The sequence below is a fragment of the Leptonychotes weddellii genome, chromosome 1 (genome assembly GCF_054177405.1).
Source record: "Leptonychotes weddellii isolate Sample4059 chromosome 1, ASM5417740v2, whole genome shotgun sequence".
In the NCBI taxonomy this organism is placed as follows: Eukaryota; Metazoa; Chordata; class Mammalia; order Carnivora; family Phocidae; genus Leptonychotes; species Leptonychotes weddellii.
In genome coordinates, this window is record NC_138369.1 from 77,596,217 (window position 1) to 77,617,096 (window position 20,880).

Consider the following 20,880-nt stretch of genomic DNA (forward strand, 5'->3'; position numbering starts at 1 on the left):
TGCTTTGAGGGGGCCCGGGCTTGCGAACACCGGCCTGAGAAACGCCTCCTTCTTGCCAAAGACTGTGGCATGCGTGTGGCGAGGGGACCGGGGACTTTGCCAGTCTCTGTGAAGCCCCATGTTTGGCAGGAGCAGAACGAGAAGCACAGGGGTGCCCACAGACCCGGGCTTCTGCTGGCTGAAATTCTGTGTGCTCTCCTTGTCCCCTGGAGCTCACCTGGAGTGTATATTGTCATTCGCAGGATGTGAAAGTGCTGTACAAACAGCTGGCAGGGTCTGAGCTGGAACAAATGGGTGTACCCATCGGCACTGGTCTGGACGACATCCTTGAGACCATCAGGATCCACTGGGAGAAAGATGTCGAAAAGAACCGGGCGGAAGCAGGGGCCTTGCTCCAAGCCAAGGTGAGGCAGGACCTGCTCCCTGTGCAGAAGGAGGTCAAGCAAAGGTGAAAAGCAGTCAACATAGGAGAGAAGAAATGCAACAGTTTCGATCTCATTAGACATAAGAGAAATACAATTTAAAATAGTAACATTTTGCTTCCCTGTCTAAAGGTAACATGTTGAAAATGGTAATACTCAATGCCCACAAGTGCGTGGTGAAGTAGGTTCTCCCCTATATTACTGAGGAGTATAAGCTACTATGACATCTTTGAGCAAGGGAATTGATGATCTGTATCGAGAATCTTGAAATGCCCCTACCTACCAGTTGAAGAATCTAGACACTGTCTTAAAGAAATAATTGAAAATATAGATAAAATTTATATGTATTCACTGAAGCATTCATTATAAGAATGAAAAAAATTAGGCGGAAAGCACATAAATGTTTAATAATAAGAGTAAGGCTAAGCCACAGCCTTTCCATGCAATGAAATACCAGGGAGCTATTAGAAATATTTACGAAGCATTTATAACAACATGGGAAATGCTCACGTAATAAGGTCAAGTGGGGCAAATAAGAGAGTACAGAAGGGTATGTACCAGGAACCAACAAACTTTTTCTTTCAAGCACCAAACAATAAATATGAGGCTTCCTGGGCCTGATAATCTATTACAACTATTCAACTCTGCCCTGGTAGTGTGAAAGACAAAAGGTAACACATAAGGGGCGCCTGGGTGGCTCAGTCGTTGAGCGTCTGGCTTCGGCTCAGGTCATGGTTCCAGGGTCCTGGGATCGAATCCCACATCGGGCTCCCTGCTCTGCGGGAAGCCTGCTTTTCCCTCTCCCACTCCCCCTGCCTGTGTTCCCTCTCTCACTGTGTCTCTCTCGCTGTCAAATAAAAAAAAAATCTTAAAAAAAAAAAGGTAACACATAAGCATGGCTCTGTTCCAATAAAACTTTATTTATAGAAACAAAAAGTAGGCTGGATTCACCGGCAGGCTGCAGTTGGCCAACCCCTGGTAGACATAGTAGAAAGCACTCAAACAAAGAAATGAGGCATCAAGAAAAAATTAGAAAGAAAACATTAAAATGTATTGGTGTTAACAGTGGTTGTCTTTGGGGGAGGGACCTATGTGACATGTTGAGATGTTTTTTTCTTTCTTGTTTTTGAGTATAATATTTTTTCAAGTTTTTCTTAAGCAGTATGAGTTATATGCATGGAGGGAAACATCTTTTATTAAACCTGGTAAATAATAAAGGAATTAACCAGAACATAGAATGCACAGGGTTTGTTCTACCTTTCTCCATCTCCCATCCATGTATGACTTGGGGATTCTGAGGCACCGGGCGAGAAGAACAGAAGAGGAAGGAAAGTGTAGAGAACGTATGAAAAATAAGGTAGCTTATTTTTTTGAGAGAAAGCAAGCAGGCTCTTCCTGTGCTCTGGGTTACTGTTCAGTAGGTCTCAATCCCAGCTGCACAGCAGAATTATCCCAGAGCATTTTCAAGAATGCTCATGCCCAGGCCCCATCTAAGACCAATTAAATCAGAAGAAGGAGAGGGACTTTGTGACTTTTTTTCCAACTCTCTGGATGATTCGAATATTCAGCCAGGCTTGAGAGCCACCAGAGTTTATAAAAGCTACCAAAAAACAAAAAAACCCAAGGAAGACCTTTTCTGTTCTTTGTTCTCCCATGCCCCCTCAGTCCCCTGCACCCTCAGTATCAACAGGAACCTTCCCAGCAGGGTCTTCACCAATTCTGGATCCATCAAAAACATCTTTACTCCGCCATTTCTCCACCCCCCCCATCTCCTTTCAACAGCCCCTTTTCTTTCTGACCTTAATTCCTTGAGCCAGGTCACTGCAAACTCTTTTTAGGGCAAACAGTGCCTAGTAACCTCAAAACAGGCAGTCTCCCACCCTCCCCCCCAACCAGGTGAGAGGGGGAAAAACACAAAGGGAAAGTGAAACCAAACCATAGATTTGGTTTTGGTCCGTTGCTTCTTTTTTAAGAGACTCATGAATATTCATAATTCATGACCTTAGCCACCAGAGCATCCCCGTTCTTCACTTGAGAGGTGAGGAAACAGATTGAGAGAGGGCAGCTGATGTCCTGAGGTCACATGACTGTCTGGCAGCACCGTCCTTCCGCCCTCCTGGCTCTAGGGCCAGGCACCTTTTCTCCACATTGGGTAGTCGGTCCTCCTCCGCCCTGGTTCCCAAAGCGAGAGCTCTGTGGCCCAGGAGTTTGCAACCTTGCTTTTGTCGCAACACTCCTGGGGCATACCCCACACTGCAGTGATTATTTATTTATGGAAGGGGGATGGGGCATGGTAAAGAACAGAAAGAAATCCTGCATAGTGTGAAAAAGAAAAAATCCTGGCCATTATTACTCACCCTTCACCCTCTTGAGAATCATCACCAGCCCAACGGTAATTCAAGCATTAATTCTGAGCAGATTCATTAGTGTTTTTTTTTAATAGAGTAATCTGAAAGCTACATCTCAGAGAAAACAGACAGTACTTGTTTTCATTTGGCTGATGCTACCGGGGCCTCTTGCAGAGAGGTGGAGATCAGAAAATATTTGCAGAATGAGTGAATTCCTCTGATCGTCAACAGAGATCAGAACTGACAGCCAGAAGTCCTCCAATAAATAGTTTTGTCAGTTGCTGTCATGCCCTTGGGGGCTGACATTTGCCCATCCTGAGCACCTCTTGTTGGTTTCTTGGCAGCAAAGCATAAATGTGTAATGGCTTAGCAGACACTCCTTTCAAACCTTTTGCAGAGAGCGTACAGACATGTATTTAATTACCTTTCAGCCTGGGGAGGCTGAAAATTAATTGACATGATTAATTTATGTCTTTGTTTAGGTTTCCCCAGAAACTGACCCTGTGTGAGACAAATATTAAAGAGGAAATTATTTATCTGGAAGTTGGGAGAGGAGGGGGACAAAAATACCAGTAGAGAAGAAGCAGAGAAGGGAACCAACAAAGAACTCACTAACCAACCAGCACCCACTGTGGGAGACGGGACTCTGCACCCACAGGGTTTCTGGGGAACAGTACAGAATACAAGAGAGGGGAAAGGTGAGGAAGCTGGAGTAGTAATATCATCCCCATCAGACATCTGCCGTCTGCTAGCAGAGTGACCTCTCAAAGACTTCAGAGAAAGCTCTCCCAAAGGGTAGAATCTGGCGGTGGAATGGAAGGGTGGGGAGAACCACATGTTTTGGGATAAAGGTTCCTGAGGGATAGAGGTGGATGCCATCAGCATCTGTTCCCAAGTTATCTGCTAACTCCTCTTAAGTCATTAAGTTTATAAAGAGGTTCGGGCTAGGTTCTCTCCAGCCTCGGCCATGGATGTTGGGAACTTTGGTAGTCCAGCTTTTGGAGCTTCTCAAGTTCTCAACATAACTCCATGTTTGGGGGGGTGGGGTCAGTTTTGTCCAGAGAATTTCTGGAGGGTCTTCCAGGCCGGCCCTCCCTTGTCTGCTTGTTGTGGTTACCCAGCCCTAGGTATTTGGGGATGCTTGGGGAACCACAGACAACATGCCATCCCACCCTCCAGACCTCCTGGCTACCCACGGAATACATTCCCCAGTCTGCAACCCACAGACTCTAAATGGGCCACCTTGGGGAATATGGGAGAGCCTCTATCATTCACCTCTTTCCTAGCATTCCTATGCTGAGATGTTTCCATTCTGTAGCAGCAAGACAAGCTCTGTTTTGCGTTCTTAACCTCCTCCCTGGGATCTTCCTCCCAGGGAAGGGCTCCACACCCTCACTCCTGGAAGCCTCTTCTCTGTCCCTTGTTCACCAAATTGGGAGGATGTGTACAATAACCAAAGGCTTATTCAATTACCAGCTCCAGCTGGTGTGGTAGGGTAGGAGGTGCCGACAAGAGAGAACTCAGCTTCCTTTCAATAGCCCCTAGGGGCCAGGAACCCCACAGCAAATGCACCCATGCTGTCTCTTCTGATAGTGGTCTGCACTTGCCTCAGATCAGTTCAAGGGATTCGTGGTCAGGAACTTTAAGGGAGCTGTAACCATCATGCCTTAAACAGCCAGGTGTGGAGACAGTTGAGCATGGAGAGGTGAATAGATGGAGATGAATCGTGAGGTTTCTGGTTATTGATAGGCTTAGAGCTGGAAGAGACATTAGCCACTGACTAGAACAGTGTCCTCTAGTAGCAATTTCTGTGAGGATAGGACCGTTGTGTAGTCTGCACAGCTATCCAGTATGTGAGCCACTGGCCACATGCACTGTTGAGCACTGGGAATGTGCCTGATCCAGCTGAGAAACTAAGCTTTTAATTTTATTTATTAATCTTTATCTAAATAGCTACGTGTGGCTAGTGGCTACCATGTTGGACAACATAGGTCTAGATCTAACCATGAACAGATTAGGAACCTTAGATAACATGTCTCCATATCATCCACATTCACAAACAATAATTTCCCCTGAAAGGGCAAATATTTTATATAGGCTGCCATATCGACACCCTCTCTTTGCTTGCTTGTACAAAGAAGAGTGAATATTTTCTAGAATATATGAAATTGGATTGGAATGGGTTTCTACTAGTCAACTGGGGTCACTGGCTCTAGATGACAAGATGGCCCGATGTGGTATCACCACGAGAGCCAACTGGGAGAGTTCCTTTCAAGGAGAATAGAAAGAGCAGAACCCCTAAAAGCATCTGTAATCTAGGGGTCCCTGTGTGTTGATGAGTTGGCTATAATCCCTGATGTCTCTTCAGTGAAACAAGCCATGGTCTATTCTGGTGTGCTTCCTGCAAGCACTGAAGGGGAGTCCTCTAGCCTTTCTAGTATGTCTCAGGGAGGGCTTTGCAAAAGGGCCCCAGCTCACTTTTATTTCATTTTTCATATACTTGGATTTTATGTAAGCATTTTTAATATATAATACCTTCACTTGTTTCAAAGTTCAAAATGTACAAAATGATACACAGTGAAAAATGACATCCAACCCATGTCCCAGCCACCCAGTTCTTTTCTACAGGGTCAGTCAATGTTATCCTTTTACTATGAGTCCTTTCAGAGATACCTTATGCACATCCAAGGAAATATGTATATATTCTCTCTCTCTTTACACAAATAGTAGTATTCAGAACATGCTGCTTTTTAGATGGCATGATATTATACCACAGTGGGCAGCAAACTGTGGCCCACAAGCCAAATCTAACCCACTGCCTGTTTTATTTTTTTTATTTTTTTTTTTTTAAAGATTTTATTTTTATTTATTTCAGAGAGAATGAGAGACAGAGAGCAGGAGAGGGAGGAGGGTCAGAGGGAGAAGCAGACTCCCTGCCGAGCAGGGAGCCCGATGCGGGACTCGATCCCGGGACTCCAGGATCATGACCTGAGCCGAAGGCAGTCGCTTAACCAACTGAGCCACCCAGGCGCCCCTCCACTGCCTGTTTTAAATAAGTTTTATTGAAACCCAGCTTTGCTCACTCACTTATATATTGTCTATGGCTGCATTTGCATACACCAGCAGAGTGGAATAGTTGCAATGGAGGCCATATGGTCTCCTAAACCTAAAATATTTACTATCTGGCCCTCAACAGAAAAAAATGCCTGTTCTAGCAATGGATATCCCAGGATTTATTTAATGCCCTGCTGATCAATATTTAGGTGGCTTCCAATCTTTTGCTTTTATACATTAGAATACGTATGTCCCTCATTCCCCAATATAGAAATATATCTGCTGGATAAATTCATAAGATGTGGAATTGCAGGGTCAAAAATTATGCACAGTGGTAATTTTGATAAATATTGTCAATTACCCTCAGGAAAGGTTGTAACAATTTACGTTCTCATCAGAAATGTTTGAGAGTGCCCATTTCCCCACATCCTCACCAATACTGTGAGTTCTCATACCTTGTGATCCTTGTCAATATTAGAGGTAAAGCATGGTTTTTCAGTGCAGTTTTATTTTGCATTTCTCATATTATAAGGAAGGTGGAACATCTTTTTACATGCTGAATTCCAGCCATATTTGTTCTTGTGTATACTATCAGATCATATCCCTTGCCCATTTTTATTAGGTCTTGGACTTTTTAGTACTGGTTTGTAGTGACTCTTTGTACACAGGAGAAATTAGTCCTCTCCCTGCAATATGTTGTAAATATGTCCCCAGCTTGTCAATTGTCTTTTTACTTAAGTTATGATGGTTCCAGGTGGCTCTCAAAAGACATTGTTAGCCAATAAGGCAGGATTACTATAGGAGCTGGGAGGCCAGGATTGGGTTCCCGTCACTGTATGTTACAGGAGCATAGCCAAGCTGGTTAGAACTGGGAGACAGAGTGAAGGGAATCCAAGTAGTTGTTAAAAGGGAAACTAAAGAGACTGTTGCATTGAGGTAGGCCCTGCCTATCTTTCACCTGTTCTTTACCCTTACCCAGTACAACATGTATATTGTAGAGGGCAATTCCAGGCTCTCAGCCTCCACGTTGTGTTTCCAACCCCACAACTGGTCGACAACCAATATTTGAGTGACTATATAGAGGATCCCCCGACACGGTAAACTCTACATACTACCAAGAAATCTGCACTCACTCGCTCATTCAGACTCCATTTGTCAAGCACAAAGCAGGTGCCAGGCCTCATGCCTGGGGCTGTGGGGACAAAGTCCCTGGCCATTCCTGGCCACCCGATTCTGAGATCTCAAAGCTATCTTTGGTATTTCTCAATGGTATTTCTTTCCCATGGAAAGGGTAGGGACCTTACTTCCAAAATAAGAGACTTGCAAAGATAAAATAACCCAAATCCCTGAGAAATTAAAGTAGTATGGTTTGCGTTCAACACTTATCAGTCTCTGAGAAGAGACAGAGCAGAGGAGTCGCTTCTTCAGAATGGGATGATCTCCATGAACCAGAAGAAAAATACTATCGTTTAAACTTCTTCAATAATACCTTAAGAAGAAAAACATATTTTTCTCTTTGGAACCACACTCACTGCTGAGCCTGTTCCGCCACCTTCTTCAGCAGTGTACCCTTCCTTATGACCGAGGGGCAGCAAGTCTGCAAAGCCAGGTGTCCCTCGGTGTGTCCTTGGGCAGCTTCCGCTGAGGCTGGGAATTGGTCCCATAGCCTTTTGTGAGCCGCTTCAATGGCCAGGCAGTTCTTGTGTCAATCAATTCAAGGAGACACTTGGCTTACCCTCACCAGGCCAGCCCTCCTGCCAACACTGAAGTTCCACCGAGTGAGACATGTACTTCTTTTTAGTTCCCACTAAGGAGAACTCGTGTCTCAGGTGAAACCAGATGGCATCCAGCCTTCTCCCAAATAAATCCTACGTCTGGCTCGAGTAGGTCAGGGGTGTGGACGCTGCTTGTCCACAGCTATCCTTAGCTAAATAACATTTATATGATACCCCATGGTCATTATAATACTGATAGCTAATCCTCCTAATGAAAAGGAGGTGAGATTTCATTCCATTGCTGGTGGACCCTCCATTTCCATAGTCCCTAACATGTGCCTAGGACACACTGTGGACCTTCAGTAAATGTGTTGGGCGTGCCCGAGGTGTAAAGCACCATGTTAGGTCCCCAGGGCAGACAGAGGCATCAGGAAGAAGTTGTCCCCCGCACACAAGTTACCTATAATCTAGTGCGAGTTTGGCTGAGTGCAGGTGGCAGGAAACGGAGAGAAAGACCATTCTTCTCCAAGGCAGAAGACAACATGCTTGAGAACAGCTCCAGCAGAGCATTTAGTAAGCGTGTACCAAGTGCCCAGACCAGGCTCTAAGTCCCTGACAGGCCTGTTCTCCTTTCATCTTCCCACCAGGAGTTAGGTATTGTGATCTTATCCATTTCATAGAGGAGGGGACTAAGGCACAGAGAGGTTAGTCACTTCCCCAAGAACACACGGTTCCAAAGTGGTGGAACTGAGATTCAGACCACACTTTCTGACTCCAGAATCATCACTCTGAACAGCTAGGTTGTCCTGGACAGATCACATGGAGTGCGGGGGAGTCTTGATTCAGTGTCTCATGGAATGTGAGGTTGAGAGGCCTTTGTCTTGAGGGTCCAGAAAGTTAGGCCAGACCTTTGTCATGATCTTCCCAAACCATGATTCTGTGCCCTCCCTGTGGGATAAGATTCCTCTGTGATACAAGACGGGGAACCCCTGTATCCCCAAGGAATCCACTGCTTTCCCTTTTTCCATGATAGTGAACACCATGAGATTAGTGTGATCCTGTGAGGTCTAAGAGGCTGCAGAGCAAGGCAGTCAGCTGTACTCGGCAGCAGAACAAGGCTCTTGTAAAGCTCTTGTTCACCAGCTGCCAAAACAGAGAGCTTGAGCAGACTGGCTGAAATCCACACAGCAACTGCTGGAGAAAGGCAGAGTACACATTTCAGCCTCTCAGCACTCATCTTGGACACATGTTCTGCTAAGAACACCCCTGCATAGCAGAGGGATGGGTTTGGAGATGGCCCTTTTCCCCCTCCATGTGGGGACTCTCAAATACTTCCTCCGACTTACTCCAAAGCAAGCTGCTTTGCTTCTCTCCCATCCATCTTCCATGTGCACTTAATTTAAATTTTTTTATTCAAAATTTTTTACCCTATTTCAAAGTGTCAATATGCTCTCCTGTCCCAGAAATATAGATGGAGTGCAAACACGGCAGCCTAGCCCCTGCACAGCAGAGCCAAGATTTCAGGCTGGCTTGAAAGCCTGGGGACCAACATATTTGAATCTCATTACACATCCTAGCGACTGCACTGAGCAACAAACACAGTCCTACCTTCCTATCCTCAGGGTCTAGAATGACATACCTGCTGTATGGTCTGTGAGGAGAAATCCTGAAGGCATTGGGTTGAAATGGAAATAGAAGTAATTATTAATCAGAAAGCATAACTCTAAAAAGCCATTGGAGAAGAGCAGGTAATACATTTAGGTGAGTTAAAGCAGTTGACTGTCCCCAGATGAAAGGCAAGTATCACTTGTAAGCTGATTTGAGAAGGTATTGGGCATGATATAAAATGACACTGAATCTCATAGTGATCAAATTCATTTTTTTCTCTTTCAATCTTAATTAAACTATATAAGAAAGAGTCCATTTGGTGCCAGTAGGTCATTAACACTTCTCTTATACTCATCAGTCTCATGTTTCAACAAAGAGAAAGCAGGCTTTGGGACTCAGCAACATGGTGGGCAGCATTTGCTCAAATATAATAACATTGGTTTATTTTAATTTTATTAATTTTTCAGCTATTTGTTGTCTATGACCAGTGATACAGTTTTACAGTTTTATTGGTTTCTGTAGCAATCTAGAACTTTGTTCCCATGGACCAGGCATCACATGGGAGTTTTAAATGCAGATTCCTGGGCCCACTCAGATCTCCTGAACCAGAACCTGCATTTTCACAAGCTCCCTGGATGATACTGATGCACATAAAATTTGAGACCTTATCTACAGTTTCCATTTTAAACACATTTATCTACAAAGAAAAAGTGAATCAATTTAAATAAAAATTGTTTGAGTCAGTATTCATATATGTGAAAAACCATGCTGCTTGTCGAATGTTTGGGAAACACTCCGATAGAGCATTCATCCCCCCAGAGACCAGTGCGTACCTCTGAATACAGACCACTCATTGTCTGGGTTGAGAGGAGGGCAGATCATCTGGGGAACTGTGGTGATAGCCTTGGCCAGTGGATTTACCCCAACCCACCTACCTAGGCTTTGAAATTTGCCTTCAGTGGGACTTGACTTCCACTCGTGCCCGCTTCTTACCCAGGGCGTGCTGGTATGTTTCATATCTGCTCTCCGAGGACAAATGTAAGCCTGTGTATTTATGTGCCGGTCAGATTCACAATACCACGTAAAGGAACATAGAAGTTTCTGTTGATGTTTTCTTTATATAATTTTAGAGATAACATAAATTTTAGGATAAAATACGTACTTTGCTTTTCCGTTTGCACCTATACTTTCAGTGTGACTAGCTATTTCTTGCAAAATCTGCCAACTGTTTTTATAATTCTGTCATCGACAATAATGTCACAAAATCAGATTACAAAATATGCTCGATTATTAATATCCAATTAAGCAAAAAGTCACATCAATGATAAATGAGGATATCTCTGATATGAATTTTGGTTGATATTTCCATTAACCTTAATGAGTCCTTTCATCAATGATATGAGTAACTTCTTTTAAATCAGATAATGGTTTGTAAATACTGGAAAGATATTCCCTCTAATTTTTTTGCTATTCATGATGCGACAGCTATAGACATGACCCATTTTAAGTTTAATCTGCTTTATTAACATTTTCTGCATCCCTTTAAGTCTAGACAGTCAGCAAAACAACAATTCAATCCCTGATTTGTAGTGTTTGCCAACTTCCATGAGGTAAATAACTCTCACCACAGCTGATTTCAAACTCCTAAGTTGAGGTAAATAAGCACAGAGTTTGGAAGAGATGCTCAGAAGCTCAGCATTAAATGTCATTTCTACCACACAGCTACCATCGATATAAATAACTTTGATAGCACAGATAATGATAAAATGTAAATAAATTAGCAAGTGATGTGTTTGGAGTATTTGTTACCATTTTAACATAACTTAATTGTAAGTGGATATAATTTAATTTTTAATAATAGCTGTGTTTACTGACCAGCTTACAAACTTCCTGAAAATTTAACCCTCTGCTCTCAAGAGCTCTCAGGAGCGGGCTCCAGCTGCCGGCTGACCCCCTGCACCTGCACCTCCCAGCTCCGTCTGTCTGCCGGAACCCGGCCCGCCCACCGCCCAGCCACCCACACAGCCCACCGGGCCAAGTCCCAACCCCAAAGACAGGGAGAGAAACGGGGCGACCCATCACAGCAGGACTTGACAGACCACGAGGAAGTTTGAGAGGGGTCCACCTTCACTTTGGGGAAGACAGCTCCACTTTTGGGGGTCTTGATGGATTGGCAGAAGCAGCGGCTTTCAAACCTGGTTGAGAGCACAGTTCTGGCGTCAGCCGCGGCAGGGAGTCCAGCTCTGTCCCTTATAAGCCATACGATCTTGAGTAAATAATTCAGTCTCTCTGCCTCGGTTTCCTCACGTAAAATAAGAGTAACAATGACACTTGCTTCATAGAGTCGTGAAGATTAACTGAAATAATGGACTTGGCACAAAATAAGTGCTTAACGTGTATTAGTTATCAGTAGTAGTATCCAACCTACAGTGGCTTTTACAAACTCATTTTTGGCTAATATTACTTTTTACGTATAGAAAAACATATGCAGTCACTATTTGTGTAAGTTTAAGGTTCTAAAAGTTTCCGCATGTATAACCTAATGGAAGCCTCATAGGTACTCTACTCGCTGTCATTTGCTTTCTGTGGACAGGGACTGGGGCTCAGAGAGGCTGAATGATGGTCCAGGGACACACAGCCATGGACTGACCAGTCTGAGCTGGGCCCACAGCTTCCATTCTCCTTTAGCTGATCCCAGACTTTTAATGGACATTTTTGTTGACCTCTTTCTAGCTCTCACACAGGAAGAACTACACCTGAGATATGAGCCCTTTGACCTGGGTTTTCTTAGTTAAATTGGACTATTTTTGCATAACCCTATAAATAAGTATTCATATGTAGTAAAAATGGTCAATCCAGACAGCCAGTAAACTAGGAGAGAAAACAGGGGTTTTTTTCTCCCGTATCACTGGCTAAGAGACATGCGTCAGAATGTACCAAAGATGAATGAAGGTGATCTCTAGTTTTTCCCCTTTCCTCCAGCAGAGAGAAAGAGTAGCAATGACCTATCCCCTGAAAGTATGGGAAAGAATCAGACTATGTCCTTGCTGAGGGAGAAATTGCGAAACACAGACCTTCCCCTGGTGTTCACAGTTGTGGCCAGACTGGTTTTTACAAGAAAACGGGGACTATCAGACCAACTTGGATAGTTCCTCATTTGAAGAAGGTGTGGGGCAATCAGCACGGGCTGACAGCGTTGGAACCGGTTACAAGTTCTCCGAAAGGCAATTTGGCAACATCCATCAAAATGGCAAATGCATACCCTTTGACTCAGCAGTCCCGCTGCAGGGATTTACCCCTCAGAGATACTCCCGTGTGTGGAAAGTGAGGGTTGTAGGGTTATTCTTTACACCATTGTTTGTAACAGGCGAAGACTGGAAACAATCTAAGCGCGCATCAGTGCAGGGCTTCTGAATAATTACGGTACTTCCAAACAAGGCAGTATTATGGAGCCATTGAAAAGAATGTCACTGATCTATATATACTGGTAGAGAATATTTTCTAAGATATATTAAGTACCAAGGCAAGGAGAGGATGATCATATATATTTACTTATAAATATATGAAATATTTCTGGAAAGAGGTATAAGAAACTGGAAACAGAAGAACTGGGTAATTAAAGCATGGGACAGAAGGAGACTTTCTTCTATAAATCCTTCAGAAAAAGCTTTTGAATTGTATTCTACTTGCATGTACTCTGTGTTCAAACTAAATAAACGCTTGGATACAAATCGGTGGGGGCGCCTGTGGAAAAAGGGATCTTTCCATCTGCCAGTTGTTTGCTCTGAGTCAGAGGCCGTGGAGCGGTCCCTGGGGAGGGCGAGAGGGAAGGCGGGGTTCGGGCTGTCCACGCTCCCCTGCTCACGCGGAGACCTGGCCCTCCACAGCAACAGGCAGAGGTGGCCCGCCGGGCGCAGACGCAGGAAGACAAGCTGGCCGCTGCCCTCAGGCTGGAGCTGCACAACACTTCGTGCCGGGTCCAGAGCCTCCAGGCCGAGACGGAATCCTTGCGGGCCCTGGTGAGTGGGCTGGGAGAGCCCCGGCATTTCTTATGTCAATTTTAACTCTCAGCTGTTGAGCTGTAGTCATCTGGGTCGAGTTCGCAAGAGATTCCCACCTCCCAGCATGTTGAGTCTTGAGGCCGGAAAGGGTCAGCTGATACCGAACCACAAGTATAGTGAACGCTGTTAGTGCCCCACCGAAATACCCGACACCAGGCCACCGCTGTGAGTGTCGACTGCTTACACCCCTAGATGCCCCACTTGTCCAGAGAATGGGCCTCAGCCAAACAGTGGACACCTGGCCTGGGCGTTAGGCCCGCCTCCTCTAGCCCTCAGCCAATGACTAGCTGAGGTGGGGTTTAAGAGCCCAGCCCGCTTGCTTCCGAGTGGAATGGGTTGCACCCTGTAATTCACACTCGCTGGCTCTCTGTGGGATCAGGCTGTACCAGATTCCAATGGAGACTCCTCCTGGCTTAGCGCCTTCCTCTGCCCTATCCTGCTTTCCTTGCTCCCCTTTTCTTGAGAGCAACCCCTTAATTATTTACATGTACCAGGATCCCTGCCTTAGGCTCTGCTTCTAGGGAACCCCGAACTAAGACTAGGAGGCTCCTCAGACTCACTGGGGTTTGTGGGAAGGTCTCCTGCATTATTTATTATTAGTAGTGATTAAAATAATTATTAATAATTTAGCAATTCACCCTCTGCTCTCTGGGGTCAACTGAAGTTATTAGGGTACCAAGCCCATAGCTCCTGCTCGATGCCCCCTGCGGGGGCCATGTGTACTGATTTGAACCACAAGTGTGTTGTCCACACTGGAGTGCCTGAAGGGATGGTTCATGTAATCCTTGTGCAGCTGAGGTGGGTCTGGACTCCACTGAGGCCCAAGGAGCCCCTGTCTCCCATCAGCTTCAAGCCTTGGGAAAGTTCCAATACTATCACTAGTGCCCCTTCTACCACTCCCCATATACCCTCCTCATCTCAATTTTGCCACCCAAATCTGTTCCATCACCAAACCAGCAGCCCCACCTCCCAATGCAGTCTTAGTCTACCATCAAGTCAGCTCAAGGATTTATTCTAGTTGGTTCCCTCAGAAACAATGTTTTCAGTGCCCGTGGCCAAGATCATTCCATCACCCCCAGTTCCCCTCCTCACGTGTCTTCAGTTCCCTTGGGTCCATTGTCCTCTGACCAACAAGGTCACAAGCTGCCCAGTCAGCTCAGGGAGATGTTCGTCTTGCCACAGCATAGCACAACATGATACACTTCTCGTTGCTACATTCTGTGATGGGATCAGGGTCAGTGCGAGGAGATGTGAGGAAAGGATCTGAGGTGAGAAAAATCGAGAAACTACAGCCTAAAACAATGCTACTTTAGCTTAAAAATTGTCTGAAAGACACTGCATTATTTACTAAGTTATGTGAATATTATGCTCATCAGTTTTATTCACCTGCCATAACCCTTGATCCTAATACTAGGAGTGCTGCCTTTTGCCCAAGTCCCTTTAAGCCTGGTTAAGGGGCTGCCATTTATTCCCCAGATGTCCTTGTGGCTGCCAAAATTGCCTTCTTCCAGTGATAAAAAGTGCCAGGCAGGGATGCCTGGGTGGCTCAGTCAGTTAAGCGTCTGCCTTCGACTCAGGTCATGATCTCAGGGTCCTGGGATCGAGCCCCGCATCAGGCTCCCTGCTCAGTGGGGAGCCTGCTTTTCCCTCTCCCTCTCCTGCTCCCCCTGCTTGTGCTCTCTCACTCTCTTTGTCAAATAAATAAATAAAATCTTAAAAAAAAAAGTGCCAGGCAAAATATTGGGCATATACTCAACCCTACATCATCAGAAAAGCCTGGATGAATTGCACCTGGATGGAGGTGGCGCATTACTTAGCCACACATATACTGGCTGCCTACTGTGTGCTAAGCCCTCTGTGAGGTAGGTCCCAGGGACGTAAACATGAAGTGGATGGTTCCCGTCCTCTAAAAGCTCATGACCAGATTGGGTTCCACCAAATGACTGAACACGGCAGAGGGTACTGTGCTCCCAGAGCAGTTGCTCCCAGCAGCCTCCGTTCTCAGCGAGCGCCAGCCTGCCCTCACCTCTGTCCTTCGCAGACGCTGTCACCTGCACCATTCTGCAGGTAAGGTTTAAGTCCCCGAACAGGAGATCTTCTGTCTTCTGTTTCCAGCCTCAAAATGTCTCTGAAGTTTTATCCACTCTCTCCTGCCTTCAGTAAACTTGCCCTGTCTACTGTTGCCCCATCTGGGACATTCCTCTATCTACTGTCCCCTCTCTTCTGCATTTTCAGTGTCCCTCCCCCCTGAGATTGCCTGGGGGTAAAAGAGAAAGCCTTCCTTCGCCAGACCTTCCAGCACCACCCAGTGCTTGGGCTTCATTCACAGACCAGCCCAGATTCTGCAGGAAGGGAAATGCCTAGAACTCACCCTTTGCTCTCCTACACTTGAGCCTCTGGACATGTTCTTCCCATGGCTGCAAGGAGACCCCTCCCCCCAACTCTGCCCACCTCTACCTGTCCTCACACCCTTGGCACAGGTGAGGTAGAAGATACGCAAGTGCTACACCCAACGAAAAGCCTAGATCACAGGTGGGGTGACCTCTCCACCTGCCACCCATTTGCATTCAGAGCCCTGTGGTTCATGTGGTTCTATCAGCTCATCCACTGACATCACATTAACTTCTTCAGGGCAGAGACCATGTCTAATTTGTTTCATGTCCCCAAAGCACTTGATGAGTGTCCAAAATGTAATTTCTTCAAAGAGATGCTAATAGTCATGAGAGCATGCTCACCTGCATTCTCTCATTGGACCTTCATAGAAACACTGAGAAGTGCAGGGGGCTGGGACTGACATCCCATTTTGCAGCAGAGCAAACTGTGGTTCAGGGGTTTGCCCATGAACGGGAGTAACAAGTGGAGGGGCTGAGCCCTTCTGGCTCTATTTCTCTACTAGACCACAGCGGGCTTCTGGAATTGGGGATTGGCACTCACTCTGGAATCTGGAATCTTGACTCCCCTACTCATTAGCGCAGTGACGTCTCTAAGATTCTGTTTTCTCACTTGCGAAGTGAGGATCTGTTTGGGTTATCATATGTATCTGCTGTGTTGGTGGCTTAAGACAACAGTAAAATTGTGTTCAATTGAGGCGGAGTCCGGCAGAGACAGCTGGGCATCTGCTGGGGCCAGACCATCCAAGAATGGTGGCTTCCGCTCACATGTGTGGGGCCTCAGCTGTGCATCTCTTTTTCTCCCTCCATGGGGCCTGTCCAGGTGGCTAGCTCTGACTTCCTCAAATCATGGCAGTCATGTAGTCGGACTTCTGATGTGGCATCCGGCTTTCCTCAGAGCGCCTGCACAGAAGCTACCAGGCCTCTTAACACCTGGGCTTACAAGTCCCTGAATATCACTTATACAGAACTCTGTTGGTCTTAGCAGGCACGGGCCATCTCAGATCCCACAAGAAGAGAAAGAAACGCCACCTCTTGATGAGGCAGTGGCAAGGCCACCTAGAGAAAGAACACGTGGGATGGAGACAGGGATTGCAGCTGTCTTTGGAAATGTGATCTGCTGCCGGATGGAACAGAATTTACCTCATAAAGTCATGGGGATGATTGATGAAACAATGCAGGTCAAGCCCTTAGGACAGTGCCTGGCACAGAGTGAGCAGTCAATAAATGGTATCTATTACTGGTTATCATTGTAAAATTATTATTATAACCCCTGGTATAGCAATCCCAAGTTGGCATCATCTGATCACCTCACTTAAACCCCATGGTCCTGCCTGCTGGAACCAATCGAAAGAAAACTCACACCCCCAACCAGAAGACTTAGGAGTAGTGACATGCTGGCTGTGCTTGGGACCCAGGACGGGCTGCCTCTGTCCCCTGCTAGCTGGTAGATCAGAGCTCTGGTCCCTGGGCCTTACAGCCGAGGTTAGGAGCCCAGACAGCCGGAATAAGAAGCACACCTTTCTGCAGCTTTCATATGGACAGCTCAGTCCATCCAGCCATCCCTATTATCCTCGGTCAGAGCAGACTGCCCACACACAGGGCCCCCGCAGCTCATACAAACCTCAGACAGGCGAGCTGGTGGCGCTTGCAGCCCCCTTTGCCAGCAAGGCACTGTTTGTATTGGCAGCCAGGGACCCGTAATGGTGCTTAAAGCCTACTGAGCTCTGTGTTCCGTCAGCTCAAATCAGGAATGGAACTCAAGGCCAGAAATCACATAAGGTCACTATTTTTACTTTCTGGAGGGCTTAGCAATTCAATCTCCAGAAACTGGGCAATAAGTGTGCTTATTGTTGTGTTGTGCTGTGCTGCTGTGGGGGCTGGAACTGGGAGACGGGCAGCAGTGGCCTGGCTGCCATCACTCGAGCCCAAGCGTCTCTGTGAGAACCAGGCCAGGATGTCAGGGACTTAGCGGGGAAAGCTGGACTGGGACTCTGAGGATGGGACAAAAGAGACAGCGGACCTCTGATAGGCATTTCCACGAACCTACATTGGGCAATGGTTCCTAAGTCATCAAAGAAAACCTCAGGCCACATGGAGAAGTCACCTGTGAACATGGAGCAAAAACTGTAGACAGATGATCCAAACGTGATTCCATGAAAGTTTTTTCCAAATCACAGCTGTTACAGGTCCAATGTCAACACTAAACACTACAAACCAAGCAATTTCCTGATGAACAAAGGAGGAAAACCCAGAGAGTTTGGAACAAGTGATTCTCAAAGTGCAGGTGGCCATTTCTGCATCTTCATTGCCATAGAGGGGTTTTCAGATCTCACCAAAATAATAACCCTAGACCAGATACTGATCCAGATTTTTTTTCTACTAGTCACATTTTTTGCCACCTGTAAATATACCTAGGATGGGAATCTGACTCAATATTCTTATATCCTATGGAATTAAGATGGTTTAAATAAGATGATATGGTGGCCCCTGCTTCACAGGAGCCATGATTCAAGATGGCATCCTGACCAAGAATCTTCCATTTCAACCACAGTAATCAAAAGGGTATGAAAAATCTCCTCTTAGGGGGCAGGGTACAGAAAGTTGTATTATTGAGATTTTACTCCAATTTGAAAAGATACTTATCTGTTGTTATGTGTCATATAAAAAAGCCGGATGCTAAATTATAGGTGCACCATGATGACAACTATTAAAAAATGTTAAAGATAGATGCACACAGTTTTTTAAAGGTGTTTATTGGTCAGCCCTACAGTCTGCAAGGCTTGCTATATGGGAAGAGGAGGTTTCCAGTCTAATGGGGAGACAGGTAGGGCAATAAGTGTAACCATAATACAAGTGCTGTCATCCTGGCAACACACCCGTTTGAGCACCTACTCTGTGCCAGCCCCTGTCTTATCATGGGAGTTACAGAAACTTCCTTTCTGCTCTCAAGAGTTCACCGTCTAGTAGAGGAAACATGCCCCTAAGAAGCTCAGCCCACTATTACAAGTTTAAGGGCATGCATGTACTTGGGCAGCCATGGAAACCCAAAGGAGGGGCCCCTAACCCGGCCTGGTGGGGGAAAGGGCAAGAGACAATCAAGGAAGTCTTCCTGGGGGAGGTGACCCCTAAGCTTGCACTTGGGGATGAGTAGGAATGATCCAGGTGAGAAGGAAGGGGAGATACAAATCCAGATTCGGACTTTGGACAGAGCACAGTGGCTGCTATGTGGAGAATGCAGGGGCAGGAGGAACTAGAGACCAAGAGATGAGCTACAAGCTACTGAGGTTACCCCAGGGTAGCAGTGATAAGCATCCATCCTGGGCACCGGTGCCTGGGGGAGAGAGGGCATAAATGTGAAAACTTTCCAGAATATATAAGAGGCAGGACTCCATGGTGATTGAATCAGGGAGGGGAGGAAGATGAGGGACATGCCTTTGCCAGGTTTCTAGTCCATGCGAACTCACCAGCGGAAGCACAGATAGGAGAGGCAAACAGGTTCCGAAAGAAGCCAGTGGCTCCATTGTGGACACGTTGATTTGAGGTGCCCTTGGACTGTATACATTTCCAGGAAGAAATTCAGTAGCAGGTTTATGCTCAGGGGGAGAGGTCTGTCCTGGAAACATCAATGCAAGAGTCACCGGGAGAGAGACAACTAAAATCATGAGGGTGGCAGAGACCAACCAACGTAGGCGCAGGAAAAATGGCTCAGAGAGAAACGGGCTCAGGACGGGGCAGTGGGGAGCCCACAGGGAAGGGGCGGCAAGGGGAAGAGGCATTAGCCAAGGTGTGCTACTAACACACTAAAGAAAAACCTGCTGAGCGTATATAGGCCAGAGAGACATTCATTCTAACTCTGGCAATCTGGGCAAGCGTGCTGGAGGAGAAGGCATTTTAACTGAATGATGGAAGGGGTTTCAGCAGTGGAGGAGGAAAGGACCCCCCAGGGAGTGAGAAATCATGAGCAAAAAGGCCCAGAGGCAGTTCAGAGAGCAAGATTTGTTTGAAAAAAAAACACCTGCAAACTGCCTCCCCTTGTGTGTATGTCAATTTCTCACTCTCATTTTTTTCTCACATTATCTTTCTCACTCATTCTCTCTCATCAGTATACTTCATCTTTCTGCCTCGCCTTCTTCCCCTTTTCTCTATCTTCCTCCCCGGGCCCCCTCATCAGAAACATCAGTGAATTAGACTAAACAAGAGTCTGGCCTCCGGAGGAGGATTCATCATTCCCCCCGTAAGCCAGCGAGGCCATTGTCCTTGGAGTAAGGGACAGCCCAGGCCCAGCGCAGCACTTCCCACAGCTGTGCCCACCTCCCTCTTCGAGGGCCCTGCCTGCGGCCTCGGGTGTGGACTGCGTTCTCTCTTTGGCAGAAACGAGGCCTGGAGAACACGTTGCACGACGCCAAGCACTGGCACGACATCGAGCTCCAGAGCCTGGGCGCTGTGGTCAGCAGGCTGGAGGCGGAGCTCAGGGAGATGCGCTGGGAGGCCGGGCAGCAGCAGGAGGCTCGCGAGCATCTGCGGGCGCGCAAGGCCCAGCTGCAGAGGGACGTGGCGTCCTACCACGCCCTGCTGGACAGGGAGGAGAGCTGGTAAGCCTCTCCTCGCCCCGCATTCCTGTGACAGCTCTACATACTCATAGGTTCGAAATTAGAAGTTTTTCAAACACTATAGAAGCAACTAAGGTAAGAAGGAGAAATCACCCTCAAACTCCCCAACACACACACACGTGCGCACACACACACTCCCACAGCCTGTGTCCTTGCAGGATTTTTTTTTTCAAATGTATGCTTCTCAATTTAAATTCAATTAATTAACATATAATGTATTATTGGTTTCAGAGGTACAGGTCTGTGATTCATCAGTCTTATATAACACCCAGTGCTCATTACATCGCGTGCCCTCCTTAATACCCATCACCCAGTTACCGCTTCCCTCCGTGTCCCTCCCCTCCAACAACCCTCAGTTTGTTTCCTATGATTAAGAGTCTCTTATGGTTTGTCTCCCTCTCTGGTTTCATCTTGTTTTATTTTTTCCTCTCTTCCCCTATGATCCTCTGTTGTGTTTCTTAAATTCCACGTATCAGTGAGAGCCTATGATAATTGTCTTTCTCTGATTGACTTATTTCGCTTAACAAAATACCCTCTAGTTCCATCCATGTCATTGCAAATGGCAAGATTTCATTTTTTTGATGGCTGCATAATATTCCATTGTATATATATACCACATCTTCTTTATCCATTCATCCGTCGATGGACATCTGGGCTCTTTCCACAGTT

The 20,880-nt window shown here is 46.2% G+C and overlaps 1 protein-coding gene across 1 annotated transcript in view; it reads left to right on the top strand.

The window, feature by feature from the left end:
* BFSP2 (beaded filament structural protein 2) overlaps window positions 1-20,880 on the top strand; it is a 64,139-nt gene that overhangs the window by 40,761 nt on the left and 2,498 nt on the right. The window contains exons 4-6 of the mRNA XM_081826473.1: window positions 243-404; window positions 13,035-13,166; window positions 19,973-20,193. Coding sequence (XP_081682599.1) covers window positions 243-404; window positions 13,035-13,166; window positions 19,973-20,193 — 515 coding nt within the window. The remainder of the gene's footprint in view (window positions 1-242; window positions 405-13,034; window positions 13,167-19,972; window positions 20,194-20,880) is intronic.